Source organism: Salmo trutta, chromosome 18, assembly GCF_901001165.1.
Source record: "Salmo trutta chromosome 18, fSalTru1.1, whole genome shotgun sequence".
Classification (NCBI taxonomy): Eukaryota; Metazoa; Chordata; class Actinopteri; order Salmoniformes; family Salmonidae; genus Salmo; species Salmo trutta.
Window position 1 is genome coordinate 28,836,806 of NC_042974.1, and position 19,341 is coordinate 28,856,146.

At 44.6% G+C, this 19,341-nt stretch overlaps 1 protein-coding gene across 2 annotated transcripts in view; it reads left to right on the plus strand.

The window, feature by feature from the left end:
• The first annotated feature begins 534 nt into the window (after window positions 1-534).
• LOC115153146 (F-box/WD repeat-containing protein 4-like) overlaps window positions 535-19,341 on the plus strand; it is a 32,913-nt gene continuing 14,106 nt past the window's right edge. For both annotated transcript variants that reach the window (XM_029698239.1, XM_029698238.1), the window contains exons 1-5: window positions 535-894; window positions 2,028-2,123; window positions 2,621-2,710; window positions 2,924-3,056; window positions 3,320-3,405. In XM_029698239.1, coding sequence (XP_029554099.1) covers window positions 2,104-2,123; window positions 2,621-2,710; window positions 2,924-3,056; window positions 3,320-3,405 — 329 coding nt within the window. In that variant the 5' untranslated portion in view covers window positions 535-894; window positions 2,028-2,103. The remainder of the gene's footprint in view (window positions 895-2,027; window positions 2,124-2,620; window positions 2,711-2,923; window positions 3,057-3,319; window positions 3,406-19,341) is intronic.

Here is a 19,341-nt window from a genome sequence, read left to right on the forward strand (position 1 = left end):
GTAAATAAAGCTGCAGAATAAAACAAAAAATTACAACAGTTGTTGAAATTAGCTACAGAGCACTGTGGAATGTGTGTGTAGGTTTTCAACACCTCAAAATGCCACAGTATAGCAAAGCAATACATGTCACTGTTGATTATACTGTTGCAAATACAAGCAATATAGTAATTGGAGAGTGAGACATTTCATTTCATATACCCTAGCCTTTGCTATGTCCCCAACAGCCGGATGTTCCGGTTTTCGGGGGAAATGGAAAGAGCCTTTGACAGGACTTCCTTTGGATGTTAACAAAGGCAACACTCCACCCCTAACTCCTCATTAACATTTACTGGATTGGTTGAACATGCAGAACAGAACTTCTCCCGACATTTTTTTTCCCTTCTCGTCAAAACCAGTACGTAGGTTATCTAGTTCCATGCGTTTCTTTTCACGCCTGTTACGTTATACATATACCCCTGACAGAGCAACAGGTTCTAGGTGTATGACGTCATTACGTTGCCCGACGTCATCGCGTGATCTGCTGTTACTGTTTTGGAACGGCTTCTTGTGTCTTCTCTATTCACGCGCTCTGAAAACATGGAATACTGTTTACCGCTGTTATTTAAAACTTTTTTTTTTACTACCACAGAAGAGGCAATACACCTCCTAGAGAAATATACAGGGCAACACATAAACGGAAAAGAGAAACCTTCTTCAATAAGAACTTAAAATGTTCTTATTCCAGTTACCAGATGATGTGCTCTACCACATCATGTCATGTTTGGAATACAAGTCTTTGAGTCGCCTTTCTCAAGTTTGCAAAACTATTTACCATTTTGCTAATCGGGACGCAGTATGGAGGAAGATAGAGAAAGAGTTCATAAACACTGGAATGTCATGACAAGAAGCAGATGTGTAAGAAATACATTTGTTATTCGTACAGTAGGCTACAGTGGTCGTTTCATGATAAATAAGCATCATGACTTCCCAAGTGTTTACATCTTTTCCCGGCTTGCTACAGTCAGTTGTCAGTCACACCGCTGTCCTTGATGCAAAATTATGCAACACTGTAGCATGTCGTGCATGGGCTACAATGCTTCAGTATGGTGCCCCAGGAATACGTTTCTGTTTCTTTGTAAAAATGTATGCAGATAGCCTCGTGGTTACACGCTATAGATATAACTAACAGCGTTTATAAATCAGTTATAGCTGCATAATAACACATTCCTTATTTTGCACAGTCATGCTGCTACATAATGCTGAGAAGAAAATACTCGGTCAGTGATTGTAGTTACGTTGACATGGCGACACTGTATTTCATTATACATTCATTGTAAGAAATAGCCTATTTCTTCCCACTTGCTGCTGTGGAGTCTGACTGACTGGTCTAGAGAACCTAACATTGTGAATTGGACCTGAGCCATTCTGGCATCACTGCCTCTTCCCCCCAGCACAGCTCCATGTGCCACAGTGACAGCCACTCTAATCAAACCATGGGTCTCCTTTGAGATGCAGCCTAACGCCAGTGTAAATGAACTTGGCATTCCTGCTGAGAGCTACAGGATACCACATCCCTCAGCTCTGTGAGAGGAGCAGGCTGTTTCCTCCAGCCCGTATCCACCCCCTCTGGCACAGCCTCCTGAACACATGTGAATACATATGCTACTATTCTGGACTGGGTTTTCCCAAAAACGTTGTAGCATTAAATAATCTTTTGTCCATTTAGTTTAAATGGAATTAAGATGATCTTATTGCTACGATGCTTTTGGGAACCCAGACCTGGATGACATTGTTGAGTTGAAGTCCGACCAGTCTTGTATCTTTCTAGCTGCTTGTATCCCCTCTAGATCCTAATTGCAACATGCGTATAAACAATATGGTTCTGTTTGAGGTGTCCCACTATGCCATGTGATATTCATATCATGCAATGCTGTAAATTCAATGCCTTTTGGGGAATTGTTTGTGAGTGCCGTCTGTTCGGAGGTTATATTCATTCTTTATTCTTCGGGGGTTATAATTGTGTCATCACATCACTGTCCATGTTACAGGTATCTCCACATCCCGCTGGAGGACAGAGTGAAGGTATCTCAGAACTGGAGCCATGGGTTCTGCAGAAAGGAAGTCATGCTCAAATGGAGAATTAAGTGAGTGTGTTTGTGAGTTTTGGCCTCATGGTGACATAGTGTAGATTCAGAAGTTATCCCAATCCATCTCATCTCTAGCCCAACTGAACACACGACAGGGATTGGCAGGTGAAGGGTTAGGGAGAAATAATTGACAATGAGTTCCTATAGAGTTATTGTTAGTTTGTTTTCATAAAGCTGTATACAAGTAAATGGTATTAGATATTTAGGTGTTAATGTCTTTGGAAAATGGTTGTTGAATAGCTTCTAGTTCTCGATGTTGGGGCTGAGAAGCTCATCATGAGTACTGCTATGCCCTATCCAGAGAGTCAATGGTTGGCTTACTGTCCATCCTTAGATTACTTTAAAAAGTGTTCCCTTCTGGTTGTGCAATTGACAAGGTTTCAACTAAAGGTAGTATCATTATCTCCTTTTAGTCATCGTGTCACCTCAATCCGTGAAGTCTGAAGCGAGGTGTAGAAAAACAAATGTTTCGATTGTGTGTGTTCCCCCCACAGCTTGTTGCCATGGATACAGCCTCGATGGGGAGGTGCTGTATCTGTCTCAGGCTGCAGACATCGGAGTGTACACCTCGTTAGTGGAGGAAGGTAACGAGCAGTAATCACCTTGACCCAAACCCCTGGAAGGAATATTGTCAGTGGTTGAAGTTCAGTCCAGCATTTTGCTTCAGTACTCATATGCCATTCCTGCTGTGAACATATTTAGACTAAAGGAAATAGAAGCATCATCACTACTGCAGACCCACGGCCGTAGAAGCACACTCATGTCTGTTATGAGGAACTATTATCTGTCTCTTTCAGTGATGGTAAGATCCTGGCGCACCACAGGAGGAATGGGTTCTCTGTAGAGTACTCAGGTCACAAGCAGAAGGTGAACTGCCTGGGCTGCATAGGAGGACTGATGGTTTGCGGCTCCAGAGACAGAACAGCCCGGGTAAGACACACTAGTATGCTAGCAAATAATGTGTCAGTTTCTTTAAAATGCTACTGGCTGACAGAGCTGTACTGTAGTGTCCCATTGGGTGGCAACCCAAGAGTGTGTGTCAAATGCAAGCTGGGCGAATAAATTGCCATCAGAAACTCTGTGTGTTCCACCCTGTGGCATATTAGCATATTAACTGTCAACCACAGACAACTATGGTTTTATCGCATGTGCAATGGTTTTAATGTTAGTATTTTCCTAATGTTTTCTTTTAGATTTGGACTTTGTCTTCCAACTGCCCCAGAGGCACTGTCCCCATGAATGACAAGGTGTGGTCTGTGGCTATTAGTCCCACACAGAGGTACGTACATGCCTAGAATGTTCCAAAATAGTCGGACAGCTACACTAACATCATATATGAGAGTCCTGCCCCCTCAGGACAACCCCCATGGTCCAGTACAACACCCTGGCTTCGGTAATGCCATTGTTATGTAAACAATTGTCATCTACCAATTTGGGTTTAGGTGATGGTTGAGGTTGGGGCTAGATGAACCCTAGCAGTGGGTTCATTGTCCTCTTTTACTGCATAGGACGATATTTCTCTTCCTCAGGTGGTCTGGGGAACAGTGAAAGAGGGATCGAGAGAGGTGAAAAAACAGGATATCAAGGCAAAGCGGGGTTGCCTTCATAGGCCCTTTGATTGCTCAGCCATGTACACACCCACACACTTAATGTTGCCCACACACACACACACACACACACACACACACACACACACACACACACACACACACACACACACACACACACACACACACACACACACACACACACACACACACACACACAGAAACAGACACCCTTAATGACACACAGACGCACAAGGTTGTAACAGTATCCCTGCTTCACCACTTGCCCCAGACCGGCAGGCAGCTGATCCGTCAAACTGGCCTTAAAGCCGCAGCAGAGTGGAAACACCATGAGTCACGATCACAGGGGGCAGCTCCCCTCGGCTAACAGGCCCTTGGTCAACTCTGTTCAATTTAGGCGATCAGACACCCATCATCTTCTGGGTGCATTGTTCAGATTCATGCATTCCATTTCTATTCATTGACTGGAATAGAAATGGGGTAGACCTGGAAGACTGTGATACTGTAGTGAGACTGGCTGTGTCTGCTCATTGACCCCTGCCCCCTCAGCCATACATTCATTCAGTATAGAAACTCAACTTCACAAACACACTTTTATTTTAGAAACACACAGACAGGGTCACGGACAATATGAACTCACTCGCTCTCTCTGTCATACACACTCCTTCAGTATATATTACTCTCACACTGACACACACTCACGCTGAGCCCCGGTGGCCTTGTCTGCTCAGCCGGGACGTCAGCTCTGAGAGTACGGGGCGATTATCCACTTCATTAATTCTCCAATTTGCTGGTCGAAATAGCAGCCGTGCCTCAGCCTGCTGCCCCCTGATAATGGATCTGCTCCTTCCACACACTGGCCAATGACCTGGTTAATTAAAAGGCCCCTTGGAATCAAGGTGTCAACTCACTGATAAACCTATAAACTCACCTACCCCTTCAAACTGATCACTTCTGGAGCTAGGGGGATACAAGGAGAGAGATGTCATAGCCAGTCAGTGATGTGATGGTACCGCCAATACATTTTAAATGATTGCATGACACAGGTCTTGTCAATAAGGAAATGGCTTAAAAAAAATCTGATAACCAACTGTTTATTGTACAGCTTTCCACTCTTCCATCTGTGTTGCATGACATCGTTTAACCATGGAATTTAAAGTTTGTTTAATGTTGTTTTAAAGGACAGTCGAAAGCGACGGGGTGGTTGCGCCATGTTTTTGATTTGGTGTTGTAGGGAAAGGGAGAGAGAGGGAGCCCCTTGTGTTGTAGATGTAATTGTCCCTGCTCCCGAGTGGCGCATTGGTCTAAGGTACTGCATCTCAGTGCTAGAGACCTCATTACAGACCATGGTTTGATTTCAGGCTGTATCACAACTGGCCGTGATTGGGAGTCCCATAGGGTGGCGCACAATTGGCCCAGCATCGTCTGGGTTAGGGTTGCCCAGGGTAGGCCGTCATTGTAAATAACAATTTGTTCTTAACTGACTTGCCTAGTTAAATAAAGGTTAAATAAAAAATAAGGAATCTAAAGAGTAGAGAGAGAGGTCGCAGCAGGAGACGGGGTTGCCATACTATTGCTAACGTGGCTATGCCTTGCTGTAGCGATGCTACCGTACTGTAGCTTCACTACTCTAGAGCTGCTTTCCCACAGTATCTGTTATGCTGTCATGCTATTGAGTGTATGCTAACCAACAATGGTCATATCCACTTCTGTGGTCAATAGTACCACTACTATACTGCTATTACCCAATGGTTATCCCTCCGCTCCGCTACACTGCCACTGCTCTTTTTATATTGATCCTAGTGTTCAGGCTGGGGGCTTTGAAATGTTTCCCTCTCCCTCTCTTCATCCTCCCATCTCCCCCTTTCTCTGTGTAATCTTCCTCTCTCGGTGTCCCTCGTTATCCATCTCCCTCTCTCTCGTTTTACAGTGAACATCACCTCAAGGTCTGTTAGAGGATTACAGAGAGGTGTATTGTGGCCGCAGTGAAATGCCAAGGCTGATGCGGCCCCGTGTTGTCCCTGCCTGCGCTGGACGAGATTGATCCCAGCAGTAAATCTGGCCCTGGCCTTTTCTCTCAGATTGCATTACTCAATCAAGTGTATCTCTCCACACCACGCTGTGGGATACTGTATCTGTCCAGAGGCCCACCTCATATGGCAAATGGTTACTGGAATAGGCTTGGGCCCTGTTGGATCCATGTCCAAGAGGTTTTCTGTCATCGATCAGCAATTGAGTAAAAGGGGTCAAATTGGGTCTTGGACTTGACTCTGACATGATCAGGGACAGGCCTACTCCCCAATACCGTACCAAGACTACACGTTAGATATGAGGACTTGCTGTGTTAGTGACAGAGGATGAGGGTGAAAATGGGTTCAGTTACTGGTCTTTTCGCTCTCTGTCTCTGTCTTTCTCTTTTCCTCTCTATTTCCCTTTCTCACCCTCTCTTTCCACTCTTGATGATGTGCTTTTGAATTATAAGGAGGCGGGCAGGTGGTTAATAGTCGACTGAGGTGTTTCCTGCAGACAGGCTTGGGCCAACAAGAACGAACAGGTTGAGTCTTGGGCGCTGGAGCTGCCGAGGCAGGTCACTATTCAACGGGAGAGAGCATGGCGTCACAGCTGATTAATTTTCATACCATATGTTGTTGCATTGAGTTATGGTGCTGTTTACTGCTGCTGTATTGCTCTGTAGGAAGAGTAAGGAAATGGTCTAGGACCAATGTAATGAAAGCAAGGTTTATCCCTCCTATGGAATTCTTGCCATTGTCACCTTGGCTTTTTCATTGTGGGTTTAAGTCTGACACTTTGTCACAAATATAGGCTTATTTCAAAAACTTCAGCCATACAAATACAATTTGATAAATTAATTGATTGGAACTCTGGTGTTAATCAGTTAATCAGATAACTGTGTCCACGAGAGAGTCACCACAAAAGCTGTCACTCACACACCCAGAGAATCACCTGTGTGCATGTGTTACAGGGTGAGCAGCAATGGATAGCCAATAACAGACTACTCCAAAGAACCAATTAGGGTTTGACGCTCAGTGTCAAAGAGCCAATGAGATCAATCCATTTCTCAGCGCCAAAATGCAGGCACACAATGTATATCGGGAAGACTAGGGGGTGGGGGAGGGAGGGGGGTTTACACTGACCACTCGTAAAGGAGAGGGGGCTGGAAGCCACTGGAGGGAGAAGCTACCCTGAGGAGAGGTGAGAAAGGGGCGCTTTTTCGGGGTTTGTTTTGTCTAGAATTCCTCAAGCACAACTACAAAGATGTTGCAGGGGCAATGCCTTTGAAAGTTTCCAAAGAAAATGATTGTTGGATAAACCGCCCCGATTCGCCACTTTCTCACCACGGAGGGAGGCTGACCTCTGACCTCTAGTATCAAAGTACAGGGAGACGCCCCCTCCAGCCCCCCCACTCCAATTTCACCCCCACTGCTCTGCCCCACTCAACCGCAAGAAAAAGCCTGAAATTCATGTCTTTCTCTTTCGTCTCTCTCAGGCTGGGCCTGTGGCTCAGGAGTCAAGAATTCAATTAGTTAAAAAAAGAGAAGAAAAGAGAGAGACTGCAACAATGCAGCGATAAGGGGCAGAATGTGCGTTCCCACACGCTAAATACAGGGCGCTTTCTCTAGGGCCCACAGAGCCGGAGGACCCGCACTGCAGGAGGCGAGAATAATCACAGCTCCTCTGAACCACTCATTACACACACACACACACACACACACACACACACACACACACACACACATACACACATTTCCGTACATAACTCACATACTCACATCTCACATTCACACCTGACACCCACAAACATATGGTACCTCAAATTTATACACTCCTAAGCTACTTCAAACACACACCCATGCGCACAACTCATAGGTACCTCACAAACACATCTCACAGGCCTCTCATTACACAACACCTCATACAGGTGTTCCTGGCGTTCACTTGCTCTTCCTGAGAGACAAGGCCTGCTGTTCAATATACAGAATGGAAACAACACTACTTGTGGTCTACATCATAGCATACATTGGGTCAATGATACAACTGCCCAGTGAACATGGGATGGTACACCGTATATACAAAAGTATGTGGACACCCCTTCAAATTAGTGTATTTGGCTATTTCAGCCATACCCGCTGCTGACAGGTGTATAAAATCGAGTACACAGCCAAGCAATCTCCATAGACATACATTGGCACTAGAATGGCCTTACTGAAGAGCTCAGTGGCTTTCATTGTGGCACCGTCATAGGATGCCACCTTTCCAACAAGTCAGTTTGTCAAATTTCTGCCCTGATACAGCTTCCCAGGTCAAGTGCTGTTATTGTGAAGTTGAAACGTCTAGGAGCAACAATAGTTCAGCCACGAAGTGGTAGGCCAAACAAGCTCACAGAACAGACCGCCGAGGGCTGAAGCGTCTTGTCTGTCCTCGGTTGCAACACTCCCTACCGAGTTCCAAACAGCCTCGGGAAGCAAAGTCAGCACACGAAGCATCATGAAATTGGACTCTGGAGCAGTGGAATCGCGTTCTCTGGAGTGATGAATCACGCTTCATCATCTGGCAGTCTAACGGACGAATCTGGGTTTGGCTGATGCCAGAAGAACGCTACCTGTCCTAATGCATAGTGCCAACGGTAAAGTTTGCTGGAGGAGGAATAATGGTCTGGGGCTGTTTTTTATTGTTCGGGCGAGGTCCCTTAGTTCCAGTGAAGGGAAATCTTAATGCTACAGCATACAGTGACATTCTAGATGGTTCTGTGCTTCCAACTTGGTGGCAACAGTTTAGGGAAGGACCTTTCCTGTTTCAGCATGATAATGCCCCGTGCACAGAAATGGTTTGTTAGAGCAAAAACCAAGCCTTGAGGTCAAAGGAATTGTCCGTAGAGCTCCGAGACTGGATTGTGTCGAGGCACAGATCTGGGGAAGGGTACCAGAACATTTCTGCAGCATTGAAGGTCCCCAAGAACACTAAATGGTTTGGAACCACCAAGACTCTTCCTAGAGCTGGCCACCTGGCCGAATGAGCAATCGGGGGGAGAAGGGCCTTGGTCAGGGAGGTGACCATGGACCCGATGGTCACTCTGACAGAGCTCCAGACTTCCTCTGTGGAGATGGGAGAACCTTCCAGAAGGACAACCATCTCTGCAGCACTCCACCAATCAGGTTTTTATGGTAGAGTGGCTAAACGGAAGCCACTCCTCAATAAAAGGCACATGACAGCCCGCTTGGAGTTTGCCAAAAGGCACCAAAAGGACTCTCAGACCATGAGAAACAAGATTCTCTGGTCTGATGAAACCAAGATTGAGCTCTTTGGCCTGAATGCAAAGCGTCACTTCTGGAGGGAACCTGGCACCATCCCTAAGGTGAAGCATGGTGTTTTTCAGTGGCAGGGACTGGGAGACTAGTCAGTATCGAGGGAAAGATAAATGAAGCAAACTATAGAGAGATCCTTGATGAAAACCTGCTCCAGAGCACACAGGACCTCAGACTGGGGCGAAGGTTCACCTTCCATCAGGACAACGACCCTAAGCACACACCAAAACAACGCAGGAGTGGCTTTAAGACAAGTCTCTGAATGTCCTTGAGTGGCCCAGCCAGAGCCCGATCGAACATCTCTGGAGAGACCTGAAAATAGCTATGCAGCAACGCTTCCCATCCAACCTGACAGAGTTTGAGATGATCTGCAGAGAAGAATGAGATAAACTCCCCAAATACAGGTGTGCCAAGCTTGTAGCGTCATACCAAAGAATACTCAAGGCTGTAATCGCAGCCAAAAGTGCTTCAACAAAGTAATGAGTAAAGTGTCTGTATACTTATGTAAATGTATATTTCCGTGTTTTTTTTTATAAATGTGCAAACGTTTCTAAAAACCTTTTTTTGCTTTGTCATTATGGGGTATTATGCGTAGATTGACGAGGAAAACAACAACAATTTAATAAATTTTAGAATAAGGCTGTAACCTAACAAAATGTGGAAAAAGCTCAGTTGGTAGAGCTTGGCACTTGCAGCGCCCGGATAGTATTTCGTATTTTATTAGGATCCCCATTGGCTGTTCCCGAAGCAGCAGCTACTCTTCCTGGGGTCCACACAAAACATGCAGCATGACATAAAGCAGAATGTCAATAGACAAGAATAGCTCAAGGACTGAACTCCACAAATGTTTAATAAGAACAACAGAACCAAAACAGGTCCTACTGACACAACACTGAGAAAAACAGAGAGACCCATTACTTTAGGCCTCCATCCAAATACATTCATATATTACATTTCCATGTTCACATATTTAAGTTACATTCAGTAGCATCTATCAGTTGTAAACATACATACATCAGTACAGATACATATGCATACGAGTTATTTAGGTCAGTTTTGCTGTGAGGTGTTCTATTTGATAGTGGGTTCTATTACCGGGACCACCCATATGGAAAATATATGCACGATGACTGTAAGTCGCTTTGGATAAAAGAGTCTGCTAAATGGCATAGTCTATTGTTGTAATCCATTATAGAAATCCAATTTGCTCATAATCGGCATAATCTGAAATGTAATGTTGAGCTGTTGTTAGTTAGAGGATAGCCGTTACTATAGCGAGACTGGATGGTGTTTTGTGTTTTCAATACATGGTGGCGGGCCGTTCTGTTCCGTTCCAGCTGGCTGAGCAGAGCAGAGCAGAGGGGCTGTGTGTGGAATGTCCTGGTGCTGTCCTGGTGACCTCAGACAGAGGGGACACAAACAGAAGCCAAAAGGGCCAAGAGGGGGGTATTGGGGGGTGGGGTGGGGCTTGGGGACAGTGTGTGTGTGTGTGTGTCTGTGTCTGTGTGTGTGTGTGTGTGTGTCTGTGTGTGTGTGTGTGTGTCTGTGTGCGTCTGTGTGTGTGTGTGTGTGTGTGTGTGTGTGTGTGTGTGTGTGTGTGTGTGTGTGTGTGTGTGTCTGTGTGCGTCTGTGTGTGTGTGTGTGTGTGTGTGTGTGTGTGTGTGTGTGTGTGTGTGTGTGTGTGTGTGTGAGAGCAGAGGGGGGTGTGGGGTGGGTCAGGGCGAGCCCCTGCCATTGTCCCCCTCCCGGCTGATATAAAAGCATCATAACCCTTTGAGCTCAGACATATTTAGAGAGCAGATAAAAGCACTTTTTTACAAACTAGATACACAGTGGGCACAATGCCGGGGGTCAAGCGCAACAAATTAACAACCTCTTTTGGCTAGAGGAGGGAGGAGGAGGGGGGCAGGGGGCATAGCTAAATTGCCCCTGGAGTCCATCGCCATGCCTCTACATTCCCAGCGCCTGCATGGGTCTGTGTTCGTCTCTACTATTTAGCCTATTCTTCTGTAATTGGCTAGGGCTTAGTTTAAATAAATGGTGACTTACTTGTTTTGTTTGGAGTATTTCTTTTCATGGGTTTGTGTGGGATTCTTAGAATTTCACAGAAGTGGTGCCAGTCCTTTACATCTTTGGCAATAACGATAGGATTGGAGTCAGGTCAAATGTAACGTTTTATTTTGCTGTCAGATAGCCACATACCATTTTAAACTATACGTTTAACTTTATTTATTTTGCATGAAGCTTCACTTTTTTATTTTGCCATAAGCTACAACACTGCGAAGATAAATTGTGTCCATCTGTTTCCCTTGTAGCCCATCTCTCAGAAGGTTTAGGTAGTAAGCTGAAAGTCATACACATGGAAATGGTATACTTTTGTAGTGACTTGTGATGCAAGCCAAATGCTAAAGCCACGCTGGTGGCTTAGAATGTGCAGCCTGACACCAAAGAACACCACTAACCCACAACGATGTAGAATGGACATGTCATTAAAACACTGAGTCACTGAGCCAGAGACCAGAGGGTGAATAGATTAAATGCTGCTCACTAAGTCCATACATTGACTTTATGATGTTTGACACAAAGTTTACATTTTGATGTGTTTGACTTTTAGACTTCATTTAGATTTCCTGTATTTTGACTCCGAGCGGGTTCAAATAGGTTACTTTTTTATTTCCAAGGGGGAAAATAATCAGAGAATCCCATATTAACTGAGAAATAATTCTCATAACATTTAATTTGTTTGAATAGATTCCTAGACCAGGATTTTGTCCAGTTCTTTGTTAGGAAACTGAAAGTGATGTTGTGGCTAAGAATGGGGATGGGTTACCACAAGTGGAGCTTTTGCGGTGGTCTTAGGAAGGTGTGGAGCGCCCTGTGCAGTCAGCTTGTTGATTTGGACCTAACATTGTTGGTACTGTTGGGATCGTCTCCCAGCAGGAGAACACTGCATGCTTGTGGCAATGTGCACATATGCGTGTCTCTGTGTATTTCTTTCTGTATGTAATTATGTGCGTGTATGCTTGACCGTGTGATTGTGTGTGTGTATATTAGTTTGGCTGAGTTCCAAGCAGGAGCTGAGTTAGTTTGTGTGACCCCGCCACACAGGTCCTTAGATAATGCAGCCAGCTGATGAGTCTACCCAAACGGCAGCAGAGACCCAGCATGTCCTAATGATGAGGAGCGGACTGGGAAGGAAAGGGAGAAGGGTTGGGGGCCACAGAGATGGGGGCGGGCTATGTGATGATTTCAGGATGGAGTGGTAGTAGCAGCTCAGGGAGGTGATTGGGGGGTGAGGGGTTTTAGGGAGGGGGCTCCTGTCCCACATCAGGTGAGAGAGGCTTTGACCTTAGCAGCTATAATATCAGTGAGTGGTCTGACCCTACATCAGGGCAGTGCTCGGAGAGACAGAACCGGTTCATTGTATGTCTGTGCTGTTTGTCCCCCCCTTCCTGCCCCAGCAGAGCAGAGCCCAGTGAGTGGTGAGTAATGTGAGTAATGGAGAGTAATAAGGGCCAGGCAGCGAGTGTGACCTTACCCTATTGTATCCTGTGTCACCAGGGGTCAGAGGTCATACTCGCTGAGGGCTTGCCACCCTGATTGGACCAAATTAGTTTACCCAACACTAATTAACATGGGCTTCGCTAACGGGCCTCTCCGCTTAACGGGCCTGACAGCTGCCCCTGTGCCTCAGTACCCCCCCATGCTACGCCCCTATCTCACAGCCAAACCATTAGACATTAAAAACCAGCAGATAGTGATAGAGCGTCATCCTAAAGGAAACTTCCGATTGCATATGAAGCCGGAAGTATTTGAGTTTGAAGCGAGCCATATTGCTGAATGGAGCTAAGCGGCACCAAAAAATTGCTAAGGTTCATGATGAAAGTGGCCGTAAGTAGCGAAGGATCATGGTCGATGTAGTCATTTTCATCCTGCCTGAGAGAGTCAATGAAGATTACACTCTTTCGAGTGACGATTAGTACAGTTAAATACAGAACATGCTTAACTAAAGTTAAGTGCGCGCGAGTACCTTATCTAGTCTGGATATCATATGACCATGATCGTTCCACCTGAAAACAAAAAGTTAATGGGCTACCATCACAACAACTGATCACAACTCGGTTAGGCTAGATTGGATTACCCCATGAGAAAAAAGTGGACTATATTATTTTATCTTTATTTTTATATGATTATAGACTATCTTTATCATTTGTGCAACTGCATCATTTTGCCATCATAAAAAGAAAACTTGGACATATGATGTAGTTTTGGAATTGATATATAATTTACTTATTCAAGTATAATTGCATACCAAATTGATATTTCAAACATAGTGTGAGGACAATCCTCCATCTCCATGTCCATCTTCTGTTCTCTGCTCTGTCATCCTCTGTCATCCTCTGTCAACCCCGTAGACATTGGTCAGCCCCTCCATCTCCACTTGACAGGCTCGTTGACTCTGCACTGTCATTTGGATAGCACACCACACCCCCTTAAGTGCACGTGCAAAGATCTGTGCATGAGGGCGCGAACCTCCTCGTAGCCTGCCAGCCCATGATTGGTCTGTGTCAGCACGTGGTCCTGTGTGAAGACAAATGTAGTAGTCGGAATGGATCACTATTTAATTAAATATCTCGATTTGTAGCGAACTTTAAAATAATTCACAGTAGGGATTATTAAAAACAACATTTTGAGCCCAAAACGGTCGTCTACATTTTTTAGGGGGGAGGCCGTTCTGGCAATTGTAATTTACATAGGCTTTCTAGGGCAGACAAGGGCTTTTGGCACCGCTAGGTTGCTACGCAGTAGCTGACCAGCAGAGCTAGTGACTTCACGCCCCAGACCAGACACTGGGGGCTTGTTGCCAACCCACCCAGCCGTCAAGAGGAAGAAACGCCAACCAAACCACCTAACATTGCATCAGCACAGTTATCTGTCGACTTCTCTGTCCATCTCTCCTTCTCTCTGGCTATTCTGTCTCATTGTTTTTCATTTGAGATCTGCCGCGTTTAGTTTGACATTGTATGCCAAAGCAGTTGATTCTGAAACTGTGAAGTAAAATGGAAAAATAGTAAATTAATTAGTGGTACAAAAGAAAGAAAAAAGATAATCAAATGGTAGTTGTGCCCCAGGGTGTTGGACCTCCCCCTGTCAGTCAAATCTGCAGGAAGCCCTAAGCCTGAGACCTGGGCAGAGCCCAACAGAAGCCCCCCTACCGGCCCTCTCCCCTTGGGTCCACCCTCTACACAGACCCTACTACACCCCTCCACCTCCCCTCTCCTCTCCTTTCACCCCTGTCCCTCCCATGCATCACCATGCATACCTAGGCCACTAATTCCGATCTGTCAATCCAATCAAAGGACCACATGTATTTTAGTTTTTCCTATTTTTTTCTTCTCCACTGAAACAATAAACCATCAGACCTCCTCCTCCATGCTTCATGGTGGGAACCACACATGCGGAGATCATCCGTTCACCTACTCGGCGTCTCACAATGACACATCAGTTAGAACCAAAAATCTCAAATTTGGACTCATCAGACCAAAGGACAGATTTTCACCAGTCTAATGTCCATTGCTTGTGTTTCTTGGCCCAAGCAAGTCTCTTCTTCTTATTGGTGTCTTTTAGTAGTGGTTTCTTTGCAGCAATTCCACCATGAAGGCCTGATTCAAGGTCTCTGAACGATTGATGTTGAGATGTGTCTGTTACTTGAACTCTGTGAAGCATTTATTTGGGCTGCAATCTGAGGTGCAGTTAACTGAACGTATCTTCTGTAGCAGAGGTAACTCTGGGTCTTCCTTTCCTGAAGAGCCAGTTTCATCATAGTGCTTGATGGTTTTTGCAACTGTACTTGAAGAAATTTTCTAAGTAATGATGGACTGTCGTTTCTTTTTGCTTATTTGAGTTGGTCTTGCCAGAATATGGACTTTTACCAAATAGGGCTATCTTCTGTATACCAACCCTACCTTGTGCAGCACAACTGATTGGCTCAAATGCATTAAGAAGGAAATTAATTCCACAAATTAACTTTTAACAAGGCACGCCTGTTAATTGCGGGCTCCCGAGTGGCGCAGCGGTCTTAGGCACTGCATCTCAGTGCAAGAGGCGTCACTGCAGTCCCTTTGGCCGTTGTAGGCCGTCATTGTAAATAAGAATTTGTTCTTAACTGACTTGCCAAGTTAAATAAAGGTTAAATAAAATAAAAAATTTAAAAGCATTCCAGGTGACTAACTCATGAAGCTGGTTGAGAGAATGCCAAGAGTATGCAAAGCTGTCATCAAGGTAAAGGGTGGCTACTTTGAAGAATCTCAAATATATTTGGATTTGTTTAACACTTTTTTGGTTACTACATGATTCCATATGTGTTATTTTGTGGTTTTGATGTATTCACTATTATTCTACAATGTAGACAATAGTAAAAATATAGAAATGAGTAGGTGTGTCCAAACTTTTGACTGGTACTGTATATTGACACGGTTACAAGGCGTACCTGAGCTCGTTCTTGCTAGACAACATGAACAACATGCCCTTGTGTATAGTATAGTATTCATTTATTTTGTTTTGTGGTTTGTGTTTTTCTCAGCGGAGGAGTAAAGATCCCAGTCCTGAAAAATATGATGTTTTTACTGTAGTGTGATGATTGGCACCAGTGGCCTGGCTGATCTGTGTCCCCCATTGTTACTTCCTGTCTGGTAATCAGCTGAGGTACACAAAGCAGTCTGGGAGAGGGCAGGGCACATACTATACAGAGATGAGGGCAGGGTGAGGGTTATGGTGGCGCTCTGTGTATCTGCAACTGTCTTTTATTTCCCATATCTCAGATGCTTTCACACACACACACACACACACACACACACACACACACACACACACACACACACACACACACACACACACACACACACACACACACACACACACACACACACAGCAACCCCCCCCCCCCCAGACCGTGATAATCCCCTCCCACACATACAGAAACACCTTCAACCTCTCCAGACACACAACCATAACTATCCACCCCCCTCCTCCTCCCCAAACTAAGACTACCAGCATCAGCCCACCCCGACCCTGTGCATTAGCGCGACCACACTCCCTTTGACAGTAGACACATCAGAGAGAAAGCATCATAACTAAGACAATGTTACACCTGCTGCACCAAACATAGCCAGTAAAGCAGCTGGTGCATCAGGATCTGAACAAGAAAGGAACCAAAATATATTGCTGATTCCAGGAAGGACTTGTCTTCCGATGGTGGAAAATAGTGGCACAGGATGTGACTGAGATCAAATATGCTGATGCTCAAGTTGTGGGCTGCCACAGTTTTTTAAGAGAGGGAAAGAGGTGAAGAAATATAGAAGAGGGGAAAGGGTGAGAGATAGGAGGGAGAAAAAAGGTGAGAGGAAAGGGGACAGAGGAGAGAGTGAGACCGGAGGAGGAAGAGAGGGAGCAATTTGTTCTGTCTATTACAATGGTAGGTCTGATTTATTCTAGTTTCACAAATCAAGAATTGTACTCTTTGTTTTTCAAGAAATCAGGACTTTTTTATGACAGATACATGCCTTTATTCTATAACAGTCTCATTAAAATCAGTTCCTCTTTCTTGAATCAGTTCCTCTTTCTTGACACTTCTAGTGTTGCCACTAGAAGTGGGGCAATGGAACAAAGGAACCTGGGGCAAAGGAACCTTGACCAGTCACCCATTGTGGCTTTGATTTTAATTTAATTTAACACATTTCTTTTATCACCCATTGCAATTAATTCTGTCTTTTTCATCTCAATGGCACAAAGCCTATGATCAGCCATACAGATGGATCCCACACAAGTGGCGCTTTCGAGCACACCCCAACTTTTCATGGTGCCTTCTCTCATGGATAAACAGGGAAAAAGCATCAAAGGATCACAACCATCCCTCCGAGATTCCCGTCAAAGGAGCCCCACAATCGCCTGGCTGATTCCTGGCATTCCGCTCTGAAAAGAGGGGGTTAAATGTCTGCGTTGGGAGGTCGGTCTGTCATACAAATTGCACGGGCATTGTTTTTGGAGAGAACGCGTGTGACATTTAAAGGTGGCCATTGTTCCACCCGTACATTCCTGCCCAGTTCTGTGCCCCACGGTTCTCCCAGCTCCGGGGCTAAATTAGGTGGACGTGCAGCGGGTTGCGTGGCTCCCTGAGTCCCCTCTGTTTGTTTTAGGGCTTGAAAACCCCAGCAGGACTCTTTCTCTACCTGTCTGACGTTCTTTCAGAGGAGTGGCTGTTTCCCAGCGCGGACGTCCCCAGGCCCAGTTTAGACTCCAGACTTAACCTTACAAGAGCCCCCCCCCCACCCATACTGCTTTTCAATAGTCCCCCGACACCAAGAGAGAATGCCCTTAGCTTCTCCCTTTTAAAAGTCTGTCAATTCATTAATGGTTCCTTTCACACACTGGGTGTGTGTATGTGTGTGAGTGTGTGTGGCCCTAAAGCCAACCTGACTCCTGCAGTGAGACCATACAGGCCCTATTCCTACTACGGAAAATTAAGGAGAGTCTGAGGAGTGGCAAAAGAGATTTCTACTTTTCAATTCATATTACATCTTTACCTTACCTTTCGTTGTGGCTGGCAATGCTACATTCTTGGTCCGTAGCTCAAATTGCCCGTAAATTTCACAGTAGGCACAAGCCATTAAGCACAAACTATTTAACAATCCAACCAACTTTTCTTCTAAAACATATTACACTATTGAATACTGCAACCAAACCATATTACACTCTTGAATAATGCAAGAATTCACAACCATGTGCAGACAATTAAAGGGTTTATTTTCTTGTCCATACACATTAAATTAGCTGACAATACACAGATAACTCCCGCTAGCTAACTAACAACATGCTTCAGGATCAAGTAACGTTAGAGTATAAATAATGAACGTTTACCCCTCCAATACAAATATAAAAGTACAGTAAAAACGTTATCATACAGTGTCATTCATATTATAATATCGGCTACACGGCTAGGTAACGTTAACTTGCAAGCTAGCTAACTAGCTAAACATAATTTCTGCATCCTCACATCAACGTGCTGGCTGTTAGCTGAATGCTGATGTTTAGCTGAACCATAGCTAGCTAAATAGGAGCTCTTAGGCTTATACTAGCGTATTAAAGTTACCTTAGAACAAACCAGGCTTCAATTTATCAATATCATGGAAGTCATTATATTAGGTAAAAGCAAACTGTGACTGTAAACCATGGTAATTCCCTGGGGAGATTTAAAGCTACGGCGACAGTTTCAGAATGTAACAGGCGTTTACTACAATTTCAGGTTAAAAAAAATCAATAAAACAAGTCTAAAAAATAAAGAAAAATGTCTGTACATTTCAGCTGTTTCAAAAACATTGCTCTGGTATTAACTGTAAGAGTGTTGTCTCAACGAGACAGGTCTGTTTACTCTGCCCTGCTTAGAGGGGGGCAACTGTCGGCCTATGCGCTACTCGAGACGTGACAAGTTCACAAGTTTACATTGCAGTAATATGTGTAGCCGAGGGTATTTTTGTGAAAAGTCTAGTAAGTGTGAGACCCTCTACTACAGACAGTCACTACCGTCTCATAACATTCAGTCAGTCCCCCCTACAGTCAACTCACCTCTCAAAATAACTGCACTGTTGTGCTTCATTTTTTCTCAAATATATTGACCCAAAAACCAAGGTCAGTAGCTACAAGCTGCTCTGTAGTTTTTGAGTAGGGTCACAGTTACAGAACATTGGTGTGAGAGCAGCAGGTCCCTCTATCCACTTTCTGGGGTATACTGCCCATGTGATCTCTTTTGCAGGTTGCACGCCTCCCAAGTGTCCCTTACTGATCTCTGAACTCCCATGTGTCCAAACCCAGTCCAAATGTTAGACATCACCCTTGGCAGCATGCTATAATGACTCACCTTGTGATTTCACAGACTCAGTAATGTGACAGGCTACATTCAGACAGACTCAGATGGGTTGTTACACCAATTCGATGCCTTTTAGGATTTCACCTAATTTAAACATTCTGTCATGAAAAAATTCCAACTTAATAAAAAACATGTTTTCCCATCTCAAGAGGTTCAATCATTTTGTAAAACTTTACTAAGTGCCTATTAAGTGCCAAATAAAGTAACATGGTTGACTGTAACATGGTTGACAATTTCATCTTAAATCAGCCCTAAATCTCTTTGTGACAGAGGAAATGGAAGCTTGTTGTGTGTAACAGGGAAGGGCAATTGAATGCAAATTGTTAAAACATTTGTAACCTGTCTATCTAATAGGTATCAAATCAAAGTTTAATTGTCGCAATACACACAGATTAGCAGAT